The sequence below is a fragment of the Triturus cristatus genome, chromosome 8, assembly GCF_964204655.1.
Source record: "Triturus cristatus chromosome 8, aTriCri1.1, whole genome shotgun sequence".
Lineage (NCBI taxonomy): Eukaryota > Metazoa > Chordata > Amphibia > Caudata > Salamandridae > Triturus > Triturus cristatus.
In genome coordinates this window covers 1,452,089,240-1,452,114,612 of record NC_140591.1, presented here as the reverse complement: position 1 = coordinate 1,452,114,612, position 25,373 = coordinate 1,452,089,240, and the positions used below count along the sequence as shown (strand labels likewise).

The 25,373-nt window shown below is 46.9% G+C and overlaps 1 protein-coding gene across 1 annotated transcript in view; it reads right to left on the bottom strand.

Annotated features, from left to right (window-relative positions):
* Positions 1-20,391, bottom strand: part of NDUFC2 (NADH:ubiquinone oxidoreductase subunit C2) — a 36,195-nt gene extending 15,804 nt beyond the window's left edge. The window contains exon 1 of the mRNA XM_085623245.1: positions 20,151-20,391. Coding sequence (XP_085479371.1) covers positions 20,151-20,283 — 133 coding nt within the window. The 5' untranslated portion in view covers positions 20,284-20,391. The remainder of the gene's footprint in view (positions 1-20,150) is intronic.
* Between the last annotated feature and the right edge of the window lie 4,982 nt (positions 20,392-25,373).

The window sequence follows — 25,373 nt, the reverse complement described above, 5'->3', positions numbered from 1 at the left end:
CTTTGCAAAAAAGAAAAAAAGCAGCTGCTCTAATAACTAAAAGGTCTCAGGTACTAAAAGACCATTCCATCCTTAGCTGTACTGAAAGTCATTGTAAAGTTCAACGTGACATTAGCTGCACCAAATGTCCTATCTGTAACCGTGGGCGAGCCAGACAGATAATAGAATAATCCAACCCATGAAAAAGGCCAAAACACTAATGTATTGCATCAATGAAACTCGCTGTCTTCAAGTATCTTTGTAACTGCCTGAAGATCTCCCACACCAGCATTTTACCCAATAATGGAAGGATAATGATGGGATGGTACTAGGCAGGCATATTAGCGTCAAGACCAGTCTTGTTCAAGGGCGGATATAGTTTTTCAAAGTTGCCGAGCTTTTACCGGTTGATGACCACCACTTACCAATGCGGCAATTGTCACAATAGTCTCTTCCTGAGGACTGACGGTTGAATTTACTGTAACAACCATTCCAGAGCACATCTGGACTAACGCCTGTGGGTCTAAAAGCCCTCGCACTTCCCGAATTAGCAAGAACACAAGGATATGTTTCAATTATCACAGACCCGCTGCACTTTCACATGCTACAGCTTGTTTATGTGCAGCTCATTTCAATGTCCTCACATGTGCAGTAGACCTGGGTGGTCACAATGAATAAAAACATTTTTAACAGCACTCTTGGCAATCTGACTTACTGAACATTAAAGCTCCCCTGAATGTTTCAACTGAATCCTAAATTTAGTTTTTTCATAACCTGGAATCCATTAATTAACTTGTATATACTGGATGCCCCTGGCACGTCAGCAGTCTGATAAGCAACAGCATCAATTTTAAACGAATATGTGATGTTACAACGCGATCAAAATGATCGCGGTATGTAACATCGCAGTTTTTACAACGCAAGTCGACTTGCGCTGGAGGGTGCTGGACTTAGGAGTAGCAAGATTTACTATTCCAACACCAGTCTACGTACAGTAGGGAAGGTGTTGGAATAGTAAATCTTACTATTCCTTAGGTTATAGCGCCCCCCAGTGCAAGTCAATGTAACGCTTGCGTTGTAATGGCAGCGTTCTAAAGGCATCACAGTGTAATAACCGCGATGTAAAGGATGTTTCCCATTTTAAGCACTATTGTTTTTCCTGGCACAGACAGTCATGAACCATTAACTGGAACAGAAACCGTTTTAGGCGATATGCCTTGTCGCAGTGTCATGAGGAGGAAGAGGTGTGGCGCCGCGGCCAGGGTGACTGCCTCCGGAATCTGGGGATCATGGTTCGATCCCCAGCGGCAGATTAGCCCAGCACCATGTGACTCTGGGCAACATCTTGCTTAATCTTCCAGACGGCCCCCAGCGCCTAGAGACCGTTACGGGTAATTGTTTGCGCTTTACAAATGTGGATTATTATTATCTGCTGTGCACCCAGTGTTTTGTATCAAGCGGGATAATTTTCTCAACAACATATGCATGGTTTGCCGCTATGGAGAAATTATGCCTTTGTTCCCCTAGCAAATTCTGTGGAAATTTGAAAATCTCATTAATACCTCTTGATGTCAAGATACGTTTTAAGCAACACAAAAATTCAAATATAATAATGTAAAATGTATATTTTTGCTACTTTTTCTAAATTAAAATTTGTGTGAGGAGAACCTTTCAGATCCCACTTGAGAGGGGTAAGGATAGCACAGAGGGCTCATTTTCCGAAGTAGAGCAGAGGAGGGTGTAGGAGTGAGGGATACGTTGGTGCTATCAATAGTGAACCAATTGAGGCCTAAAGGCCACTGGCCAAATACATGTCAAAAAAGGGTCACTAAAAAAGGTCACATGACAGTAGTCAGCTGAAATAGACATGCTTGTGCTTACATTCTGTGGACTTGGGCAGATTAGGATTTATTAAGAGTATAAACTGGTCCAATCATTCCTCGATTGATTGCAAGAAAAAAAATCTAAATAAGCAGACGATTTCTTTTTGGGAAATTTGCAATGCAATCTAGCCCTTTCGAGATACGAGTCTGCTTGTTTCATAAGCAACAGGCATTGACAAAGCCAATAGGTCTCGCCTATGTGACAAATATTGGCTTTGTCAATCCATTTTAGCTATGTTGCAAAGCAGCGTGGCCGAGGAGCAGCATGACAGAAAGTAAAGAAAAAAGGTGCCCCGACTGTCAGCACTGGTCACATCGTACTGTTTTTTTAGGTCGAGCCTGGGCAGCTCTTGCGCTGCTCTGCGAGGCATGTTGTATTCAGTCTATGAGCTTCTCAACACGTCCTGCGCTTCTGGTTGGCCTGTCTGTGCAAATTCCTTTCATCTGGTTGGTGAACAGTGTCCCTCTGTCCTGCCTTTGGGTGTTTGATCCCCCCCCCCGGAGACATCAATGATTGCTTGTTTTGGTTGGCCATCTCTGGCCACCTGTTGCCTCTTCGCTCGCACCCCCTCCCTCCTGTCACTGATGACATCCTTCTTGTGCCACCGCTAGATTTATTTTCTTGATTTTAGAGTCCAAGTGTTGTTTTGAAGGGTAAGACTCTAGTGAAATCCCATTGCGGTCCGTCAATGTTTCTGGATCTGCTATTGTTCGTGGCCAGCCGCTTTTGGAATTTCCTGTGTACCTGGGAAAGAGGCAGCCGGCTTGGGGCCAGGACAGGACCGATCTGATGCATGCCCTGGGGTAAGAGACTCCCTGATACTCTTCTGGGCTCGGACTTTTGTTTTTACATCACCTGCTCTGCCGCTGGCAGTTGACCCACCCCCACTACTTTTTTTTACTGTGGCTTAAAAGAAAAGTCTTGTGTGCCTTAACCAATAGACTGGATTGGAAAGATCATTTGGGGGAGAAAACCGGATTTAAATACCAAAATTGGACCTTCCTCATTTGACTGTAGGCAATTATTACTAACAGTACAACAGAAGTGAGTCCATTTATGCTGTTGAAAGGGAGAGAAACTACTTTCAAACAATATCTTAGATGCATCAAGAAAAATGTATTGGTAAAGGGGGATGATTCTGTCCACAAGAAAGTGGATGAAGTGTCAGGAGAAAAACTAAAATGTTGATGGGCAAAGAGTTGATTATGTGTTTAAATGTAATTTAATTTGGAAATATTGCAGGTATACGGAGACTAGGATTTTTCAGGAGAATGAATCTCAATTTAGCAAACCCATCATAGTTGTGAATAATAATGGGAACAGCGTTGTAAAACAAGAAGGTAAATTCTGGAGTATGTGAAGAGAGGTCAAAGGCAGAGTTAGGAAAGAGCGAGGTATTTACTGGGAGGAGAGAAGGCAACAGGAAGAATGATTCATGGGAAGAACAGCCTGAACTGCTGAATGTGAACGATGTTTCTTTTTATGGTTTAATGTCTGCAGACCATTGTACGTACATGAGATAATTGGGAGATTGTTTATTCCCATGAGTTTACGGAAATACTACTGGGGGATGCAGGAAATGAAAGAAAATATGTTGCCACCTAGAATTTTGTGGGTTTACATTAGTGCTTTCCTCTTGGGGGGGGGGGCTTTTTCTTTCGAGCTTCTCTCACTCACAGTGGCTGGGGATTCATCCCTGCATTTCTCGTATCTCTCTACAGGAGAGGTTGCTAAGCCTATTTATTTGATGCCTGCTGATTTATAGCTGAGAATATCTTTCAGCTTGACCTGCAGAGGCTTTATGCTTATACATTGATTTTCTCATCAGGACTCTTTATTGAGTATCCAAACTGACACCTTATTATACCTTATTTCAATTTAATTTAGAGTAGGGAACTTCTTTCAAGAAAAAAAACACACTTGCTGTATCATTACAATATTTACTGTAATCTTGACCAACATTCTATTTTACCTTATACTAAAATATCAATTATTGGATTATGTTCATTTTTAATGCGGAGGCTTAAAAGATTAATTCTTACGAAAGAAAAAATGAAATCATAAAAATAATTTAAAATAAAACACTTTAAACTCACTCAAACTCTAATGACTGCACTGAAAGCCATTTAATGATGTATTACTATGCGTTTAATGTAGATGTTTGGTCTTTTTTATTTCTCCTTGTCAACAAACAAAGGCCCATACGACCAGAAACGGGGGTAAATGAATGTTTCAAGCCAAAGATTGGCATATGAAATCCCCACTCCGTCATAACCATTCTCTAACCTGTGAAACATAGTTTAAGCTACCATCACTTTCAGACGGGGTTGTGGTAACCCTTCACAATAAGGCTCCATCTCACAGCTATCTTTCACTTAACTGCTCACATGACAACCAGTCTAAGGAGATTTGAACGCATTACCCCATTCCCTGATCTTCCCCCTACTTTCCTATCAAAGCATGTACTTCCTTCAAAATCATCTTCTCACAAAAAATGTCTTGAGATAGTGACATCTCGTAATAGAGAATGAGAGTGTGATTGGGTGACAATGAGATTTCACTGCCTAAAATAAGACATTGCCGACTTACATTTGTAGTGCTCACTTTGCCCCAGTCTGTACTGAAAAAGCCTTAAGTCACTTGTCCTCTCCACTGCTGTACAGAACAGCCCTGGCCACCTAACCCTGCCGTGTGCAGGACTCTCACCCATCCACAAATTATACTAAATCATACAGTTTCCTTTGTGCCATTCTGAACAGGTTTGCCTCTTGGAAGGAGGAAGAAAGGCAGATAGGTTGGAATAATTAAAGTAAACAGAGGGAAAACAAGCATTTGAAATGCAATCGGACTCACCTTTGTGAAAGTTAGAGTTATTGGTGCTGAAAATGACAATGTTTTTTTTATTTGCAGTGGAGTGATCATATTTGCACAGGATTTATTTAGTTTTTTAAGCATTGTTTTAATCACTTTTTTCAAACTTTCCCTTTGGAGGGATGCAAACCCTTTCATTACTGTAAACCTGTTGTAATATAACATCACGTTGGATATGTCCTTAAATAATGTGGCTTTTTATATTCCACTAAAAGCACAGAAGTGGGATACGAATCATGAGTTCTGGCACATGAGCACAAACCACTCAAAGCATTCCCGCTCTCCTTCATTTCGGTCTATCAGTGAGACTCAACAGGCTCAGTCTCTTATCGTCTCCTGTTTGTTCCTGACTGTAAGTGTCTAGTGTACAGTTAGTGAAAGGCTGTTTTCTTCACTGGGGATAACTAGATTCAGCCTAACCGTCTTCAAGCACTGCAGCATACTGGGCAGGGGGCATGAGCTGAAAACAGCTTAACTTGTGTTCAGTGGCATGCCTTTATAGTCAAATTTCTGCATCTACACACAGGAGTAGAGATGTGAAAATACAACTGCGGTTAGTTAGCCAACGTTCGTCCGCATTTGTGTTTGGTGTTATCGGTTACTTCGGGTCATACAAGCACAGTGTTCACTGAAAACATGTTGGGGGAATGAATAGCTGTCATGCCTGAACTTCACGCTTCGTGTTCTCTTATATATTAACGTGAAACCCAAAAAGCCCATTTTCAAAGCACTGTACTTAAAACTGAAAGGGAAACTTAGATTTAAGTACTAGAATTAAGAACTAAACAGTTGCTGCATATACATATAACATTTGTCACATGTAAGGAATATACCACAGCTGGTATGTACATATTGATCTGTAATGTGTGCAGGTTAAATGTAATCAGGCAAAATTAGGCCGAGTACAACACAAATACATAGACCGAAATACACTAGAAGCAAACTGTAGGAGGCTGGCTTAGAATATGGTGCTCACTTATGTAAGTGTAGCACCCTGCACTAATCCAGACAACCCTTATGGTGCTTTTAGTGATCTTAGACACCCTTAGATAGCTCTCTAAGTGGCAGCTGTGGAGAGCAGCCTTCAGGCTTAGTCCAGATAGAGTGTAAAGCAGCTTCGTTTACCAGATCGTAATCTTAATGGTATAGAATAAGTGAAAATAAACCACACAGTGTATACATAAAAATATGTTTTAATTATAAGACACTCACTAACACATACAAATATCTCCTACCCGGAGATATAAGTAATGCACACAATACTTTGCAATGAAAACAGGTAAGTAGCACGTATTATACAGTGGTCACAAGGGGGGACCAAACCATGTACTAAAATAGTAGGATGTGAACCACGACAAGTCAAGACTATATCCAAAAGATGTAGAGGTGCTGGGGACCCAAGGAACCACCCAAGGTAAGTAACCAGGAACCCCCCCAGGAGGCTGTGTGCAGAGTGGGAACACGACCGCGGGCTCAATTCTAGTCAATGGGCAAGTTGCGGTTGCAATTTTAAAACAAGCATTTGCAATGCAATCGGTCTCGCATTTACGCAAGTTTAAGCTATTGGCATTGTAAATGACAATGCCTATTTTTGTTTTTTTAAAACGTTTTTTGGTTACTTTAACACTGAGCGCGGTGTCCTTGAAGCAGGCACCACGCTCAGTGTTAAAGTAAAAAAATAAAGGAACCGAGCGTGGTGTCCTTGAAGCGGCAGCGCACTCAGTTTTACAGTAAAAAAAAAAAACAAATTAAACAGAGCGCGGTGTCCCAGAAGTGGAAGTCGCACTCAGTATTAAATTAAAATAAATAAACTGAGCGTGGTGTCCCAAAAGCAGGCGCGCGCTCAGGATACAAATTAAAAAAAAGTAGCAGCTGCAATTGTCCCCAAAAGTGGCCATACACAAAAGAGTGCTCACCCCCTAGATTAAGACCGTGTACGGAGCCAAGTAAAAGATCCAGTCATCATGGGCGGTCACAAATGGAGACAGGGCGGTTACAAGGAGGGACTAATATGCCTCATAATGAATCGGAAGCCAGCATTTACCAAGGACAATGACTCCAACCACTCAAAAATATGGGTGGAGAGAAGGTAAGGCTACACAGCATACTCAACTACTGCATGTCTCGCAGAGCGAGCAATGCATGCGCGCTGCCGCTAAGCTCGACCTAAAAACAAAGTAACCTGAGGATGTCCCCAATTTCCTGGGGTGTTTTCACTCCCCTTAATGGACATTGGCTGCTTACAACCTCCAAAGACGAGCTGGAAAGCTACTTCGTGCAGTGCTTTTTCTTCCATCCCACTGTGTGATCTCAGCTCCACACTGGGTGACTGAGTGAAGGGGCTGAAATAGTGTGTGTCACACGGTGGCAGCATTTGAGTAGGCAAGTCTGCTCCTACAAGACTGGTCTAGCTGGATCAAGGGGGCTGTAAACTCGAATTATTTTGAACCTGATTAACCAAGACGACTATAAAGAAAAGTAAAATTCTGCACAATTTGTCAACACTTACCACTAATTTAAATGCTCAAACTTTCAGGTTTCTAAGGCTTCAGTGAGCGGATAGACACATATAAGTTTCTTAGAGGGAATCACTAGAGTCTCCCACCAGATATCTTCTCTGACCAGTGAGTATGGACTGGCTGTTTCTGGTTACAAAAAAAGACTTCTTAAAACTTTATTGCAAAAAGACAGCAAAGAAACATCAGAGAGGGCGGTGAATCTTTAAACACCCACTCAGAGCTACATCCACACCAAACGTGGGATTGTGAGGCGAGGTGTGAAATAAAACAGTGAAGCAGATGGCTAGAGAAAAGAAAGAAACAGGCTATTAAAGATTTTGAAGGATGCTGGAATATTTTGCTGGTCAAAGGTTTTAAAAAGTACTGTAGTGAGCTCTCATTAAAGATGGTGAACAGCTGGCTTGGGTTACAGACTGACAGCAACGGGGTCTAGCTTTCCATTATTCAGTTTTCACAGGATTTTTTATCCAAGAGACGTTGTAATGTCGGCAGTGCTTAATTTGTAAGGAAATAAAAGTATGTGCCCGGGCTTTCGTCAGGAGGCCTCTGCAGCTTGGACCATTCATTACCCCTGTTAACCCTGCCAGTGACAGCATCAACACAGCTACTAACTATCACACTCTTAGAAGAGTGACAATTCAGACTATTTTAGGCCACCCAACGCTATAATAATGGCATTAGCAGCGGGTATTGTTCTTTTTGTATGTATATTGACTTAGTAAACACTGGTGTACTCATCTCAAAATTAGACAGAGAGCGCCACCATGTGGTGGACTGTATTAGAGTAGGTGCTGACCTTTAAGTGCTGGTGCCATGCACTGGAAACCACGGCTCAAATCAAGCAGTGAAATTCGGCTTCCTTTGACCAATTCTCTTCCCCCTCCCAAGCCAGCCGGAGCGATTGACTCTTGAGATCTACTGTGATCTGTAGGCCAAAAGTTTGAACGTGGGCAAGGTCAATTTAGGATTTTATCATTCCTATGTTGGTAAATTGTGCCTCGTTACATGTCGTAGTGGTTATACCTGTTCTTGGCAGTGCTTAGCAATGACTGATGCGCTGTGAAGCGCTATTTAAAGATCAGTTGTTACTATTACTTGATGAACATCTTGTGAATCTCGTGCAATTGGCGTTTATTCCCTGTGTATTAGCATATTTATTTGTCAGAATGCAGTGAACTGTTGTTTCAAGGCCAGTATTAAGGGCTAAATAAAATAACTGGACCCTGCTGTAGCGCCTGGAAGCACCTAGATACGGGTGAGTAGGTATGACAAGAATCACCTAACCCTCTGAAACTGTGGCCCTTTTAAATACCCAAGAAATTATTGGCATACATTCCTGCACTATGTAGAAGCGATACAAAGCTTACCCACGAGGGCCCCGTAGAATGACTGAAGGCACGAGTGACATAAGTGTACATTGAATGTGTGAATGAATGTGCCGTACGGAAGAAAAGGACCGACTATAGTATCAAGCCTCTTGGGAGGACTTGCGATTTGCTTTAATCACAGTTTATCCCTTAAGCCTTATCGCCTGCTTCTGAGGGCATTAACAAACAAGATTAACGCCCCCTGCAAAAGATGTTAACTGCTGTTAAGTGAAAGAGCCAAAAGGCGAGGGAATGCAACGAGGGGCCAGCCAATTAACAACTGTTAATGCCCAACGGCATGTTAAAAACAAGTTTATATCCTTTCTCCCTCATCTTACCACACCCAGATAGGCACACTCTTCCTTTCCGTTCGATGTCCCTGCTCCTCCCTCACAGGGCCTATAATGCAGACAAATGACAGTATTAGTGGCAGCATTCCAAGCATGCTGATTGGTTGAGCTGATTTCTTCACAGTGATGGCTGAAGAGCGCGTGCTGGTTGGTTGAGCCGATCTCTTCCCAGTGATGGTGATGGCTGAAGAGCGTGTGCACAGTGATCATGCTTCTACGTGCAGGAGAATTGAGGATAAGTTATCAAGTGAAGTACAGGTGTTATTTCAGCTACGGTTTCATTATATAAAATGAAAATATAATTATGTAAAAAGTATATTTGGGGTTTAAATATTGCAAGCCTGGCTCTGTATCGCCATGGGAGGGGAGGCAGAGACGTGGGAGAGGGAAGACTTCACGACTTATGTCCAACACATCGCCTCATCGGAGCGCTTGGCACCCTGTAACCCGGCTCAGCTTTGTGGGTAGAGGGGTGCATGCCTCAGTGTAAGTCAGGGTTTGGATAACTCTGTCCCCTACTCACTGCCTTCGAAAGGTGAGCCCTGCCACTGCCGGGGGTCTTCTGTGCCCAGGCGCTCTCCGGCCATTGAGTTATTTCAGTAGCCAGAGCACATTTCTACCACTTGTAGTGTTCTTTGGCACTTTGAGTCTAGGCGCCCATCACAGTTCTAGATTTGTCATGGTGGGCTGTGAATAAAGCTAGAGTGATCCCTCGCCTCGGTGCAGAGGAGAGACATCTGCACGTTTGAAGCGAGGCGAAGCCATCTCCCCAGCGCAGAGCACGCGTTTCAGTAGCCGAAGACAGACACGCCGTGAGCGTGCACATCGGCTGTCCGGGCAAGTGCACATCAGAACGCGCCATAAGCGTGCACATTTGTTGTCCGGAGATCGCCAGAGAAGACACACCGTGAGCGTGCACTTCGGCTGTCCGGCCAAGTGCACATCTCCTGTCCCCCTTCGGACGCAAAACCCACAACAATAGATCTCGCCAAGGGGAGCAGCGCATGCGTTGCGTCGCTAGGCGAGACCTAAAAAGGACCCTTCCCAGTGGTCCCTGAAGAAACCCCGTTGAAGACAGAAGGTTGGAGAGCCACCCCACCGTGGATACCCTAGGAACCAGGATACCTACAACAAGGAAGCCGGGTATATAGGTGCGAAGTGGAGTCCGAAACTGTTGTCAAACCCCATGGAGGACTTCAGGAAGATGCCGCTGGCAAATAAGTGGAAAGTGTCCGGTGGAATCCAAAGGTGAATTCAAGATGAGAAGTACCGGCAAGCAGAGGAGACAGAGTTTATGCCACTCTGGAGAGGCCAGGGGGCACAGAAGACAAATGTCTACCAATGTCGTGTGTTGCAGGAGAGAGGATGGTGTCTTGGGGCTGCAGCTGTGCAGACCAGGAGCCGTTCACGAGCTGTCCCACGTCTGATGTCAAGAGTTGAGGGGTCGTGTCCGTCGGGAGCATTAACAAGACTTGGCAACTGCAGACAATGTGGAAAGCAAAAAAAAAAAATGGAGCAGTGTCGGGACCAGCAAGTTCCAGGTGACTGAAGAACCACAACCTGTGTTGCTGAGCCTTTCTGAGTCAGAGGGAGCCCAGGATCAGCAGACCGGTCAGCTTCGTTGCAGAGCCTGCAGATGCTGGGAAATGACTCCTTCACTTCAAGGGAGATTCCTTCAGGTGTCTTGGATGCCCACAGGTCTTGGAAGGATCCCGTACGGAGCACAGGTGCAGACGTTGCAGGGAGACGAGACCAGGAGCAGCAGGAGTCTTCCCAGTTGCAGGCTCGATACCTAGAGCAAAGTCCAGCGAAGTCCAGAGTACCCAGACGGTCGAAGATAAAGTGGTGTTTTGATATGAATTTTGTCCCACAACAAATCTAGGGACCCACCCACAGGTAAGCCCTTAAGTACCCTAAGGAAAGGGTTGCGACGATTCAGGGTTCCCTCCCACGGGAAGGATTGGTAAGTGGGGAGGATACTCCCATGTCCTTTGTCCAGTTTTGCTCCAGAGGGGGATCCAACGACTCCCTGAGCTGGTTTGAACTGGACTATGCAAGGAGGGCACTAAATTTGCCCCACAAGCAGACTGAGTGGCACTGGCAAGCGATCACACCTCCCTGTGATAGGATACCTATTGTCCTGCCTTCCCCTGCTCGAGCTTGGCTCAGCAGCAGGAGGGCAGAATCAGGTCTCAGCAGCCCTAGCTGGCTGCTGAGACATGATTCCGTTTCAGTTTCAGAACCGAACAGCAGCCCTAGCTTGCTGTCCGGTTCTGAAAGACTGATACCGGGAGCACTGAGGGCCTCCCGAAGCAGCATTACACTTCATGGAATCATACCTCCACCACCGTTCACAGGGTTCACTCCAGCCAGTTTAAACAAGGTCATTGCGTTATGACGCATGGCCGCTCTATATATCATAATGGCTGATGAACTTACAACCCGGGAAAATGGACTCCGATGGTCGTACAGGTGTTCTGCTCACGCAGAGGCACCCTCACACTTAAAACTAAGCACTGCCTTCAGGATTGAAAGGCCTGCCTTTGGGATGACTTGTAGGTTTTAAGTGCAGGGACCTCAGATATAAGAAACTTATAGCTGTCGTAATTGGTGCTAGCACCAGCTTATAAGTTGTGCTAGAACCAACTTACACAGGCTGCAATGGCAGACCTGTAGTCACAATTTGATTGGTCTCTCATGGATGGCAGAATACATGCTGCAGCCCATGGGAGACACCTGGTGTACCTATGCCCTGGGTACCTCAGTACCATATACTAGGGACTTATAAGGGTACACCAGTTTCCAATCTGGGATGTATCCAAGTACACCCCATAACCAATTTAAGGGATAAGGCACAGAGACTGGGGTCCTGATTAGCAGGATCCCAGTCAGACTAGTCAGAAACCATAACACCAGGCAAAATGTGGGGGTAACCATGCAGAAGGATCCTACCTTCCTACACAAACGAGAGATGGAGACATAAGAGAAAGGGAGAAAGGAGAAGAAAGAGGTGAGAGAAATGCTTAAAAATTAATTACCTAGTCCTGTGCAGTTGGAGGTCACACACAACATGGAAAGGGCATCACGCTGCAGGCCTATAACAATTAGTTTCCAGCTGTCACCAAGCAAACAAAGGCAAACCCTTGGCGATAACATCTCTCTGTTTCCCCAATCCTGGGAGTGTTATCCTGCGATGTCCGGGTTTGGTGAACAGAAAAGGGCTGAGATCCTAGTGAAGACAAAGGTGCCACTCCGTGCATAAGCCGGCAGAACAATAGCTTAGGCTTTTTATCTTTAAAAACTTTGCGAGTGTGACAATTAGAAAGTTGGCATTTTAAATAAGTAGTTAAAATGCGGCGCTCATGAAACGGGTGCTGCAAGAGCCTTGAAAGTGTAGTGTGCAGGGCCGCCATTTTACAGGAAAAACAACTGCCATTAAATGACTAGATCAATACGATTCATTAATTCCATCTGGAGTACTTGCCCGCGCCACTGGGACCTCCGACCCATCTCTAGCCGCCAGTACCAACTCCTGCTGCACTCGCACAATTATGGGAGGCAAGCAAATTAGCCTGTGAGCATATTACTTGAAGCTTATCGGGAAGAGTCTGCTATTTAAACCACACCCATCACGCATGCCAGCTGACTGTTAAACAAGCATTGGCATAGCCAATAGGTCTCACCTTTGGGACCTTATAAGTGTTTACCCATAACTATTGGCACTTGGAGGATGGTTGCAATTGAGGCAAAGGCGCACGTAAAGCATCAGGCACGGGAAGCTGGGTACTTGTGGAGCAGTGTTACACGTAACTCACATAAGACCAGCTTTATAGATCTCATAAAGGGTGTTATGCAGCTGCAGCAAGGAGTTCCAGAACCAGTGTGTTTTCATAAGATAATTGTAGGACAGAAAAGAGGTGTGTTCCTGAAGAGTTTCCCGAGAAAGGTCTGTGCAAGGTGCACTTTTTGAAAAGTGGGGTGCAGGGCTTTTTAGGTCTCGGCTAGCGATGGCTGCGCTTGCGCAGTCTCGCTCGCGAGATTTAATGACTTTAAGAAGAGGGGCTTGCACCCGCCCCTCTTCTCTCCTGTTCTCCATTGGCTGGCCTCTTAAATGCTGGCCAGCCACTGGAGAAGAGGTCCAGTCACTCCGATTATGCCCCGTCCTTTTCGGATCAGGGGGCATGTTTTTTGCGAGAAGTCTCAGGGAGGAGACAACAGCAAAACACGCCCCCAAATCCGAAAAGGATGCTCCCTTTCTCCGAGGCATTTCTGGCTGACCTTGGAGAAACATGGTTACCAAGTCGGCGTGCTCCTGCGATTTGTAAAAAGGTATTTTGTTTTTAACTACATATCCCGGCCTTTCTTAAACCGTGTACAAATGATCGGTATTTATTTCTGGGAAAAGGTGTCAGTCCTGCCTGGTAAGCGTGCCCCAGCATTTGACAAAACATACTCACGGGCGTTAACAAATAACATGAAAGGAACGGCGTGTGTTTGCGTCAGTCAGTTGCACACAGTTACAGACATTAGTCACAACTTCGAGGTAGCTGCTTCCTTCCACTCCCTGAGTTTCGATCGACCTCACATACAAGGTTTCTTTTTCTTTCTTTCAAAAGTGCTTTTGCACACGATAATGCCTGCTCTCAATTTAGCCGGGGAACCCGAAAAGTGTTCAGAGCGAGGACAAGCGTGGTGGCCATCTTTACTTTGAGCCGTTTCTAAAATGGTAACAAAAAAGCAAGTCACAGCATTGAATACTTTCGATGGTAACAAACGCATCCAATATCGAGAAACCGTTACTGCACCTTGTGGCCGGTAAAAAGGACCATGTGTTTTTTTTCTTCGATTTCTATTTGTGGACATCGACTTCTATTGTAGCTCTAGTGTAAATCTAGACGTCATAAATCGTAAATCCTGCCTGCCTGCCAGGCTCTCCCATGATTACGTTACGGTATTCCTGGTTTTACCTACACGTACCCAATGGAAATATGAAGATAGATTCTCAGAGTAGGGACTCCTCGATTCCACCGTAAAACAGTTGTGTGAAATTGACAAGACACCGGAGGGATTTTTCATGTTTATTAATGTTGATTTAAATCGTGTCAGTGTTATTACTTACTTGATACAATTTAAAATTCTGGTGTTGCTTTTGTATATTTGCTAACGTTATTACTATAATTTACAGTTTATTAAAAACAACTGTTCAAAGATAATTGAATAATGTCCTTCAGCCGGCTAATGTTTCAAGATGGCCACTCCGTTTCCCACAGTCCTGCAGGCCGCTGTTTTCGCCCCACTTCCTAGAAGATTCCGAACCCTGATTGGACGTCACGATGGGCTGTAAGTGCAGCTGATCGTCCCTGGGAGGCGTGGTCATCGTGAGTGCGGTTCTGGAGTAGCATTAGCGGCGGCACTGCGTCCATTGTCCCTGTAGCCCCAGTATTGCAAGAGCAGAGGAGCTATGAACCACATTTTCGGCAAGTCCAAGCCCAAGGCACCGCCGCCCAACCTGACTGACTGCATCGGCAATGTGAGTTCTTATGAGCGTCTGCCTCCAACTTTGTGTGTGGGAGAGAGGGGGTGTTACATGTACCGAACACAGTGGTATTGTACGATTTATAGAGGTGAGATGTGGGTAGTATAGAGGCCTGAATCCAAGATGTGTGCCTTGGGGGTTTAACTTGCCCTCTAGTTTCTCCCTATCTGCCTTTGCTTGTTATAGTATTCGTCCTTCGGGCGTCAGCCATTATTTCTGAACACCTGCATTGGCATTTGTATTGCCCCCTAACAAACACTTCATTTTATATAAATTTGGCGCTATCGTTGCCCAGAACACCGGTGAACCTCCTCTAAGAGTCTGATATAACACGCGTGAACTCCTAGCGCCTCTTGAGAGCGTTTAATATTATCTAATGTCACTCCCCTCCTGGTCTCTCAAAACGACGTATTGTACGCTAATGGTCACATCAAACTCCCCTGTCACCCTCCCCAGGTGGGACACATGGCATTAGACAGCGCCTAGCCTCACTACATCTGTATCGCACATTATTCAACCAATCGCAGTATTCGCTGTTCTCGCTGCTGACCTATCAACGAACTTGTGTTTGTTGTAAGGTTTAGGTTATACACTTAACTGCTTTCCGGTGACTTCCTGAAGCATAGACCCTAATACTTATGACACTATACACTTACGCTAGTAGTTACTCGTGATTGCGTCGGGTCTGCTACCCTCAGGAATACTGGGTTTTGTGCGGGTGACAATCAAACAGTATTGCTTGAGCACAATCGCTTTGTGTATCACTTTTACTTCCTGGTGTCCTTTGTGTTGCATTTCAGTGGCTGGGCCTGGCAGGGGGCTGATCCCGCAGACGTCACAACAGCCTCCACTGGCACCACCCACCCAGGCAGGACTGGTCTCATGACTCGTCTCCTTCAGTCTCAGGTGCTGTGGACAGCTGTCGCTGGCGAATCTAACGTGCTCTTTGAGCAAAGAGGGGCTACGGACTCGCAGCATTTATCTGCGCCGCGCATGCAATGTGCAAACTGGTTTAATGCCGGGTGTGATTCACACCAGAAACAAGTCTTTTTCAAGTCCTTTGTGAATTTGATTACACGAGTAGTTTGCATGTATCCTGTTTTAAATAATTTCGTAGAGTGCTAATTGCTTCCAATTTATAGTGCTCTCGCAACGTGCAAGTGGCTTCCCCCACCCTCCCCCGAAACCACTCCCAAAGAGAGACAACAGCGATAGCGTGGTTCAACCAAGGCATAGTCTTTTATTTACTGTGTGTGTATGTGGCTCTGTGTATGTATGTGTGGCTGTGTGTGTGTGTGGCTGTGTGTGTGGCTGTGTGTGTGGCTGTGTGTGTGTGGCTGTGTGTGTGTGGCTGTGTGTGTGTGGCTGTGTGTGTGTGGCTGTGTGTGTGTGGCTGTGTGTGTGTGGCTGTGTGTGTGTGGCTGTGTGTGTGTGGCTGTGTGTGTGTGGGGGAGGCTCTGTGTTTGTGTGGGAGGCTCTGTGTGTGGCTCTATGCGTGGTGGCTCTGTCTGTGTGTGGGTAACTGTGTGTGTGTGTGTGTGTGTGTAGGTGGCTCTGTGGGTGGCTCTATTTCTGTGTGGGTTGCTCTATGTGAGTGGCACTTTATGTGTGGGTGGCTCTGTGTGTGGGTGGCTTTGTGTGGGTGGCTCTCTGTGTGGGTGCAAATGCAATAGGTCTCGCATTGGAGAGTGATTAAGCTATTGACATTGTAAATAACAATGCCGTTTCTTTAAATGTTTTAAAAACAAAAACAAACAAAAATAATGTCGAGCAATGCCAACAGCTCTAACTTTAACAATGCCGAGACCATTGCATTGTAAATGCTTGTTTTTTTATTTTTAGGAGTACGTGTTTTGAGAACTTTCAGTCATGGATCACTACTGAGGACAGTAACTGGAAGTGTTGACATGTATCCAGATTTCTCCTTAAACCACAATGTAAATGTGTGGGTACGTCGAGGCGCTGGGCTGCAAAGAGGTGGCGCTATATAAAACTTATACATAACACGTTAGCCCTTTCAATTGAATGAGCATATTAGCGCACATTGTTATTAATCAGTTGTGCCAGCACTGTGCACACGCATCTAGGGTGGCTATGTAGCGCTACCCACCCATGGAAATATGCACTATTAGGATCTTCAACATGAAGCCCGTTGTGGTGCCCACATTTGGGTCTCGAGATGCAGGCCGAGTGAGGCTAAACATCAAAGAGCTTCGCATCTATGAACATGTCTGCACGGAGACTCTGAACCGACCCGGAGGGAGGCCAGTTAGAAAAAAAAAAAGATGACAACTATTTGCCGGCATCAAAGGCTAAAGGGTGGTTAAAAGTAGTGACGAGGGAGTGATTTGTGGACAGTGCAGGCATAAACGGAGGGAGGAGGTGGGTAAAACCTTTAAACGTGCACACAAGCTACCTTGCCCTTTTCCAATGTAAAGTATTTAAATATAAGGGAGAAGCACAATGTCTTTTAGCAGCCACAAAAGCATAAGGGGAAACACACTGCTGTTCAAATGCCACAAAAGAACGAGGAACACAAAAAAAATGCGACGCTTGCACAAATACTAGCAGGAAACAAGAAACGCGAGTGGTGCGCGCGAAAAGGGAAAGTAGGCTGCGCGCGCAAGTGAAAGTGATCGCGGCTAGCTGTACACATTGTAAAGCTGCCGGCTGCGCGCGTGAACGCAAGCACTAGGCCAGCCAGCAGCAGTTTGAAACTCATCTACAAAAGTCTCTCCAAGCAGCGCATGCGCGCTGACTCAGCGAGACCTAAAAAGATGGGATGTAAAACTGCTGGACTCGATTATTTGCAATTGGTCTTGCATTTGTGAAAGTGCTACCTCTTAAGTGTTTAAAATGACATTTTTTTTTACTTTCGCGTTTCTATTTGCAGTGGAGTGATTAAATGTAATGCGCCGAACCACTGCAGCACCAGTGGTCTCAAACCGTGGAGTTCACGCCCAAATCAGACAATGATGAGAGCACTGCGCTTGCAGCCCAACAAACACAGCTGATGACTTTGGCCCTGGGGAACCAGGGTCTAGTCTTGTATAAAAAAACATGTCTATGTTAAAAATTAAACTTATAACAAAAACACCACAATGTTTAGAAAAGAAAACGAGTGGGAAGTGCACCACACTGAGATGCAAATGAAGGGGGGGGGGGGTTTAAGTGCACGAGCAAATGCCCTCGGAAGCATCTGATCAGTCAGGGTTGGGGAAAGTGCGCAGCTGTGCATGCAACGCCAGCTACGAGGAAAAAGTAATTAACAAAAGAGTGCTTTGAAACTGTAAATAAAAACTTAGAGTAATGTTACATGTAAAAGGGGCTGTACTTATGGGAGGTAACAACAGAAGAGAGGTACTAAACAGGAAGACGGAGGGACTGCTAACAAAATAAATCAATTAAATAAAAAGAATTCTGAAAGACACTGCAAGGAGCCAATAAAATGTATGGGCGGAGCCTAATGCCCATCTCCTGAATAGAGCATGTCTCGAAGAGACGGCACATGCGATGCCTAGGCATGCCTAGGCGAGACCTAAAAAAAGTGCGACTAACAGAGAAGGGGTGGGGGGGTCGGAAAGACAGATGGTTGCGTAAAATTAATAAAGACGGCTGTGTGTGTGCTTACCAGATTATTGTACAAACTATGCAAGTATGTGCAGTGGAGTACTGTGAAAACCATCACTGTTGGGGGCCATGTGCGCTTTGAAATGCTCTATTCTGAAACAAGATTTACTGAACGATACTCCCACCGCCACCATTCCTCAAGCTGTAACAAACATAGTAGTGTCCCAATTTCCTTAAAGACGAGATCCTCAACTTACCTACTAAAGTAGTTAATAATCCCATCAAACGTCCCTGTAAATCAATTATTAATCCCATTAGGTTTTAACCAATGTTATTAGGACTACATCCTTTTAAAATAACCATTTTCAACTAATTACCACAATGTGATTTAAAATGTGCTACTTGGTCATTTAAAATTAAAAAAGACCTCAGGGTATGAACCACAAACCTCCTGCAAGAGGCCTTTACATCCCATCAAAGTTTGTACAATGCTGCGGGCCATGTCCTTTTCGTAAATAATATTCCCCACTAACGTTTCAGAACAACGCAATGGGGGGCGGGTGACTGGCAGCAATACGACACCAAATAACAGACGACGAGACACATGTACCTTGAATGACTGAGTACGGAAGATATTCCAGTTCCCTGGGTGAAGGTGATCTCCCGTATTCAAGGCTAGGAGCATTTTTTTATTTTATTTTTTATCTGGACGGCATGTGCCATGGGTCCAGTGAGCGGAAAGCTGCGGGGCCCAGCATACAACGCTCTGGTGTATTCTCCCCCGGGGAGCTGCCACCTATCCATGGCAAATCCAATATCATTTGGTTGACCGTAAATCCCATGATTGATAGCTGCCAGCTGGGACGCCCAGTAATATTTCTTTAGGTCGGGCAACCCTATTCCTCCGTCATACCAATTGAGGGTTAACTTTGAGAACGCTATACAGGGTTTATCATCCCAAAGGAGTTGTCTTTGGAGACCCTCGATTTCTCTGAAATAGGACGCTGGGACCGGATCCATAGCGTTTTGGAGCGCATACAAGAACCGAGGTAGGGCCATCATTTTTAAAAAAGCACCACTCTACCCAGCATGGAGAGCGGAAGAGTTTTCCAGTGGGCGACGTCGTTTCTAAGTCTCAACAAGGGAGGGTTTAGGTTGCTGGTGTAGCAGAGTTTCGAGTCTAATGTTATGCAGATGCCGAAGTATCTAAAACCTTCAAGAGCAATTTGGATCGGGCAAGCACCTGGAATTGTCGGCAGGTCACCTCGAAGGACATATAGCACCGATTTGGACCAATTTATCACAAAGCCAGAGTATCTCCCGAAAATTGCCAGCACGTCTAGTAGGCAGATCAATGACCCTCTCGGATTGGTGAAATAAAGCAGAATATCATCTGCGTACAGGGAAATCTTATCTTCCCACTCCAATGACCACCACATTCCATGTATAGATCGGTCCGGTCTTACCCATGCCGCAAGCAGCTCCAGGGCCAACTAGGAGCATTTTAGCTCAAATTTTAAGATTGTTTTTAAATGTGGAATTCGTGATCTCTTCTTAAAAGATCATACAAAACAATTATGACACACAAGCACTTTGTGTGAAGTGACTCGCTGCGCCCCTCCTTATACTGAAATGTGTGCCTTAGTACGTCTGAGCCCCACTTCCCTCTAGAAAACGTTAAACTTGGCACCTATTTAGCACGTAAGACTAGGGGTTTTAAACTAAAATGTTGCTCCCCTCCTCTGTATTTTTAAATAGGAGAATCCTAAAAGCCTTTGTCATACACAATGAAATGCAAGTAAAACATGTTTTCTTGCTGTTGTAATGTACCCCTTCCGGACTCTAACAAACTTTGAACATCAATTGACCATCCGCCTCCCTCTTCCTCTACCTAAGTGCAGTAGAAATCGTTCCAGGTTATGGGCGATGTTTTTTCTAGGTTTTTCACATTGCAATTTGTAACTTTTACTTGTGTAATTTCCAAAATGTATGCAGCCTCAGAGTGCAAAGAAAAATAGCTGCCACCTGCTCAGCGTTGAACTACAGTGCAGATCAGAAATGTGCCCACTCTCACCTGAATACAGGGGCGGGCGTTGGTTCATTGCGTTCCCCAGGATGACGGAACACCAGCCCATGAAGCCACACCACACCGAATTCCTATTCACTATGCCCGGCGGGGGCAACCGCTTCGCCTCTTCCACCACCATCCCCTCTAAAGCGGAGGCGTTCAACCTCGAATGAAGGACAGCACCAGGGAGCCACAAGGGCGATGCACTGTGCGTGCTTCACCCAAAGCCGTCCGGCAACGCGACTTCCGCTATGCAGGCAGCAACGGTAAAGCCCTCGGACAGCCGAGAGTGAAACAGAGAGAAAGAGGCGGCCATCTTGGAACATCAATGTTTGTATAGTGGTTACTAACACGGAGACATTCCTACCAGACTATGCGGGGCTATAACGAGAGTTAATTTTTATTAGTTATGATACGCTTTTCTGATGGTTGAAAATCGTGTTTTAAAGATGCTTCCTTTATACATTTTATAATTAGTTGGTAGGCACACTGGCAAACCATTTAAGTCACTAGTGCTGTCACGTGACCAATATGCAAATTGTGCTAAATATTTTGTATTGAGCTGAAGCTTTAATCTAGACTAGTGTCCAAAGTGTTTAAGAACTGTTTTTTAGAACAACAAACATTCACAATCCACCTAATGGACATGAGACGTGGCTCATATAACTAAAGCATTGTGTGGCAGTGGATTGTCATTTGCTGACAGCACATTTTTCATTACATTACATACCAATAGAACCGATTCAGATGGGACACCTGTAGCGCGGCGGGGCCTGTATCGCAGTTGGCAATATTGGCAGATAACAAAGGACACAGGACCACCGTTCACTTCGTGTGGCCGGAAGACCCCGAGCGGTCTTCGACCTTCGACCTTCGACCTCCTTTATTTATACCCTCGGGGCGAGCCCGCCCTGAGGGGTACATGAAAGCATGTAATATGGCAACATTGTTGGAGAGAGCCCGGATGGCTCTCTACATCCCTCCTTTCTTTCAGTTCAGGGCCATCACGTTCTCCCCGGTCACGGGGACGTATATACAAAGTCCTTCAGCCTCTGACTCGGGACCGGGTTCGGCCGGAGACCATACTTCTGGCTCCGGACACAAGGCTCAGGGGAAATGCCCAACGGGACAATCCTGGACGCCTCGGTGGCAGGGTCCTGGCAGGTTGGCCAAACATTATCAGCATGGCCCTGACTGACTCGCTGGAGGGTGGTCGGTGAGGTGAGCCTCTCACTGGGAGACACAGGGGAGGAGAGGTTCAATGGTGATCCTTGATAGCCGGACCCATCTTGGTCCGTATCCGCCTCCGAGATCTTCTTGAAGCTCGATACATTCCTGGTGACGGATTGCTGTCCCCTTTTGGTCGTGACCATGGTCCCTTGAACATTGTCCACGGTCCACACCTCGGGCTCATAGGGGGTCCGGAACTTCCACCCGGGGGCCAGTCTTTGATCAACACGCGATCTCCCACACTCCGCTGCGGTTCTTGGGCCCTTCGGGCCTCACTGGCCTTCCGATTGGTTGTTTCTCTCCTTGCTTGGATGGCTGCGTCATCCCGCTCAGTAGGTATCCACATCGGATCTGACGGAATGCTATCTCGTGGGGCTCTCTTGAACAGAAGGTGGGCTGGAGCACACTTGGTGATGCTGTGTGGAGTCTGGCGGTAGGCACCGAGGAACTGATCGAGAGCTGCTTCCGGATCTTCTCCATTCTCCACGGCGATGCGCAGCGCTCGGTTAATTGTTCTCATTAGCCGTTCCACTTCCCCGTTCGCTTGGGGCCATAGTGGGGTAATCTTCCTGTGGCATACCGCCAGACATTTGAGGTATTCTTGGAATTCTCGCCCCTGGAAAGGGGGTCCGTTGTCCGACCTGACCTCCTCGGGCAACCCCATCATTGCGAACACTCGGTCCAGGACCCTCTTCACATGGGTGAACGCCGTCGACGCTATCACCTCAACGATAGGGAATTTCGAGAACGAGTCGACCATGACCAGCATGTGGCGACCGTCTGGAAAACTCCCAAAGTCCACGCTGAGATGCGTCCGCGGAGTCCTGCTCGCTTCTTCTGTGATTACTGGGGCTGGCGCAGGGTCTCCTCCGGTGATGGTACAGGCGTGGCATTGTCGGACCATCTCCTCTACTTGGAGTCCATCGCAGGGAACCAGACTTTGTCACGCAGCCTGGCTTTAGTTTTGGCCATCTGATGGCCCACGTGTGCGAGCGCAAGGACTCTTCTCTGTAGGCTTTCCGGACCCACTATGAGGTGTCCCCTCAGGATGACTCCTTCTTCCCCCACACTGAGTTCGCTTCGGACGTGCCACAACTGTTGGCGAGCATGGCTGACCTCTGGCCGTAGGGCACGGGCTCCATCCATGAAATGGGCCCATCCACTATTACCCAGTGCTTTCCGAACGCGAGAGAGAGTGGGGTCTTCTCGAGTTGCTCGACCCATTTCTTCCAGCGTCATGGCCCTGGGGCATGCCCCTTGCGACACCATGTTGACGAACGCTTCAGTGCTGCAGGTGTCCCCCGATGGGGCCGATGTCACCGCAGACTCCGGTGTACAGTCGTGCGCAGGCTAGTGGTTGAAGGGGCGGGGCATCGTGAGGAAAGGGAAAAGGAGGAGCGACGGCTGAGGCGGGCAGTTAGAATAGGGACGGCAATGTAAGAGGTTAGGTGTAATAAAGCTCCGTTAGTTACGATCACGGTGTCTGTCGTCATTGGAAATACCACGACACGACAGCTGGCGACGAGGGTGGGATGAGCGGCATGCTCCCCTGAACCCTGAAGAAACCGTGGTCTGTCCCCTGGGCGAGGCGCGAGAAAAGAAGTCTGAAAGCAGCGCTGCCCGCGCTGAAACCGGAGCCTGTGCCGGATCAAGTGCCCTAAGAGTGCAGGGTGAAAGCGAGACCCTGGCCCCGGCCCTGACCCCTGCTGCGGGGACTAGGGTGCAGCGTCGATCTCAGGCGAAGAGCAATTCGCCGAGTGGAAGTCAAGCCCAGCGTGAAGCCAAAGTCACATGCGTGCCAAGAGAAGTGGCAGTAACAGCGCGCGCCTACCCTGTGGTGAATGAAGTCCCACGGAGCTGCTGAGCCGGTGAGTGAGGCCGCCGATGTAGCGTGATTCATGTGGGGAAGAACCCGAGGAAGTGCTGAGCCTCGTGTCAAGCCCCGTGTGTGGTGCCGGTCCGGCGGCCATCTTTAAACCAGGCGGCTGCTTTCAGGACACCCTTTGTAAAACGAGCAAGCGGCCATTTTGAAGTCAGGCACCAAACAAGCACTGGCAAAGGCAAGAAACAAGCAAAGGCAAGAAAAGAATTAAACAATTCCAAGCCAAGGCAAGAAAGAAAAAAAAATCAAACAAGCACGAGCAAAGGCAGGAAGAGAACTGGACAAGCACCAGCAAAGGCAAGACGAGAAGTAAGCAAGCACAAGCATAAGCAAATTACAAGAAAACGATCAAGCCCGAGTAAAGACAGGAGAGCAAATAAGTAGGAATTAAAACGATCGCAAGAGAAGCACGATGTCAAACCACGGCTCGCCCGCACGTCAAGAGGTGAAACCCGTTGTGATGGGGATGTCGCACTTGCGCCCTCCAGAGCCTCTGGCGCTCGTGGTTGGGAGTAGCATGGGGCCGCGATGGAAGGAATGGGTCGAAGAATTTGAAGACTACATCAAAGGCTCCAAGGTGCTTGGTGATGAAGACCAACTCATAGCGCTCCGCAACCTTGTGGGAAAAGATATCAGCAAAATGATTAAGGAAATTCCAGCCGTGGATGCAGGGACTTACGCCAAAGTACGAGAGGCGTTGGATAGGAAATTTCTACACAAGAAGAATGTAGACTACGAGAGGTATGTGTTCCAGCGGGCGCACCAGGGAAAAGATGAGATGATGGGTACATACATAACTCGACTACGCCGGCTAGCACGCCACTGCAACTTTGACGCGTTCTCGACGGACGACGCCATCCGGCTGCGCGTCATCGACGGGTGCCAGTCCGAGACGCTCAGGAGAAAACTGTTGAAGAAAAGTCACACCGTTGATGAAATAGAAGAAATGACGAGGGTGCACGATCAGGCTGAGGAGCACGCTAGGACCATGGAAGCAGGACGTACGGAACGCAGGGAACAAGTATGCCATGTGCGGACCAGTCGCTCCCGCCGAGGGTCCAGGGAGCGAGGGCGGCACTCCCGGCCATCGTCGCACCGCCGTTATTCTGGACACCGTCAGCCGGAAGCAAGGCGGAGAAGCAAGCGTCAGGATCATGTAAGAAAAGCACCAACATGGAAATGCTACAGATGCGGGTATGATTTCCCGCACACCCAGAGCCTGCCCAGCCATGGGACAGCAGTGCCGCAAGTGTGGGCGGAGCAACCACTTTGAGGCCATGTGCAGCGAGTATCGCCGGGAGAAGAACAAGAACATGCACAGGACGTCGCGCGGCGACACCCGCCAACACCACGCGCGAGCGGTGCACGACCGCCCAAAGTCGTCGTCAGGATCCTCTCACTCCAGCCGGGAGTCGCAAACATCGCGATGGTCAAGGAGGTCACCATCTCGAGACTCCAGATCACCATCGGACGAACGGGAATACTCGGTTGAATATGCCAACATGATCGCTGACCCAGATCAACTTAAGAAATATCCCCGACTGGACATAACACAAAATTCGTAATGGACAGTGGTGCGTCACTGAACTACATCCCTGTGACAGAGTATAACAAAATGAAGCCTCGTCCTCGACTAAGTCCAGCACATGTCCGAGTCTACACCTGGATGTCCAGGAAACCACTTCCTTGCCTCGGAAAGTTTTCAACTGTACTTAGACTCCAAACGATATCAGTTCCTGCCGTGATACATGTCATAGAAGGGCCAGAGGCTGACTGTCTCCTTAGTTTGCCGACGGCCGAACGACTGCGGTTGGTAGAGATCTTGTATCGTGTCAGCAATGACTGCAACATTGTCCACAAGTTCCCAAAGCTGTTCATGGGACTCGGCAAAATGAACAGGGGCCAGATCCGTCTACACATTGATGACCAGGTCCGGCCAGTTGCCCAACATCCTCGGAAGGTGCCGTTCCATCTCCAGCAGGCCGTGGAAGATGAACTGCAAGATCTGCTAACGGCCGACATCATCGAACGGACGGAGGGTCCCACACCATGGGTATCACCAGTGGTAATTGTTCTGAAGAAAGGGACTCCAGGAAAGGTGCGGTTGTGTGTGGACA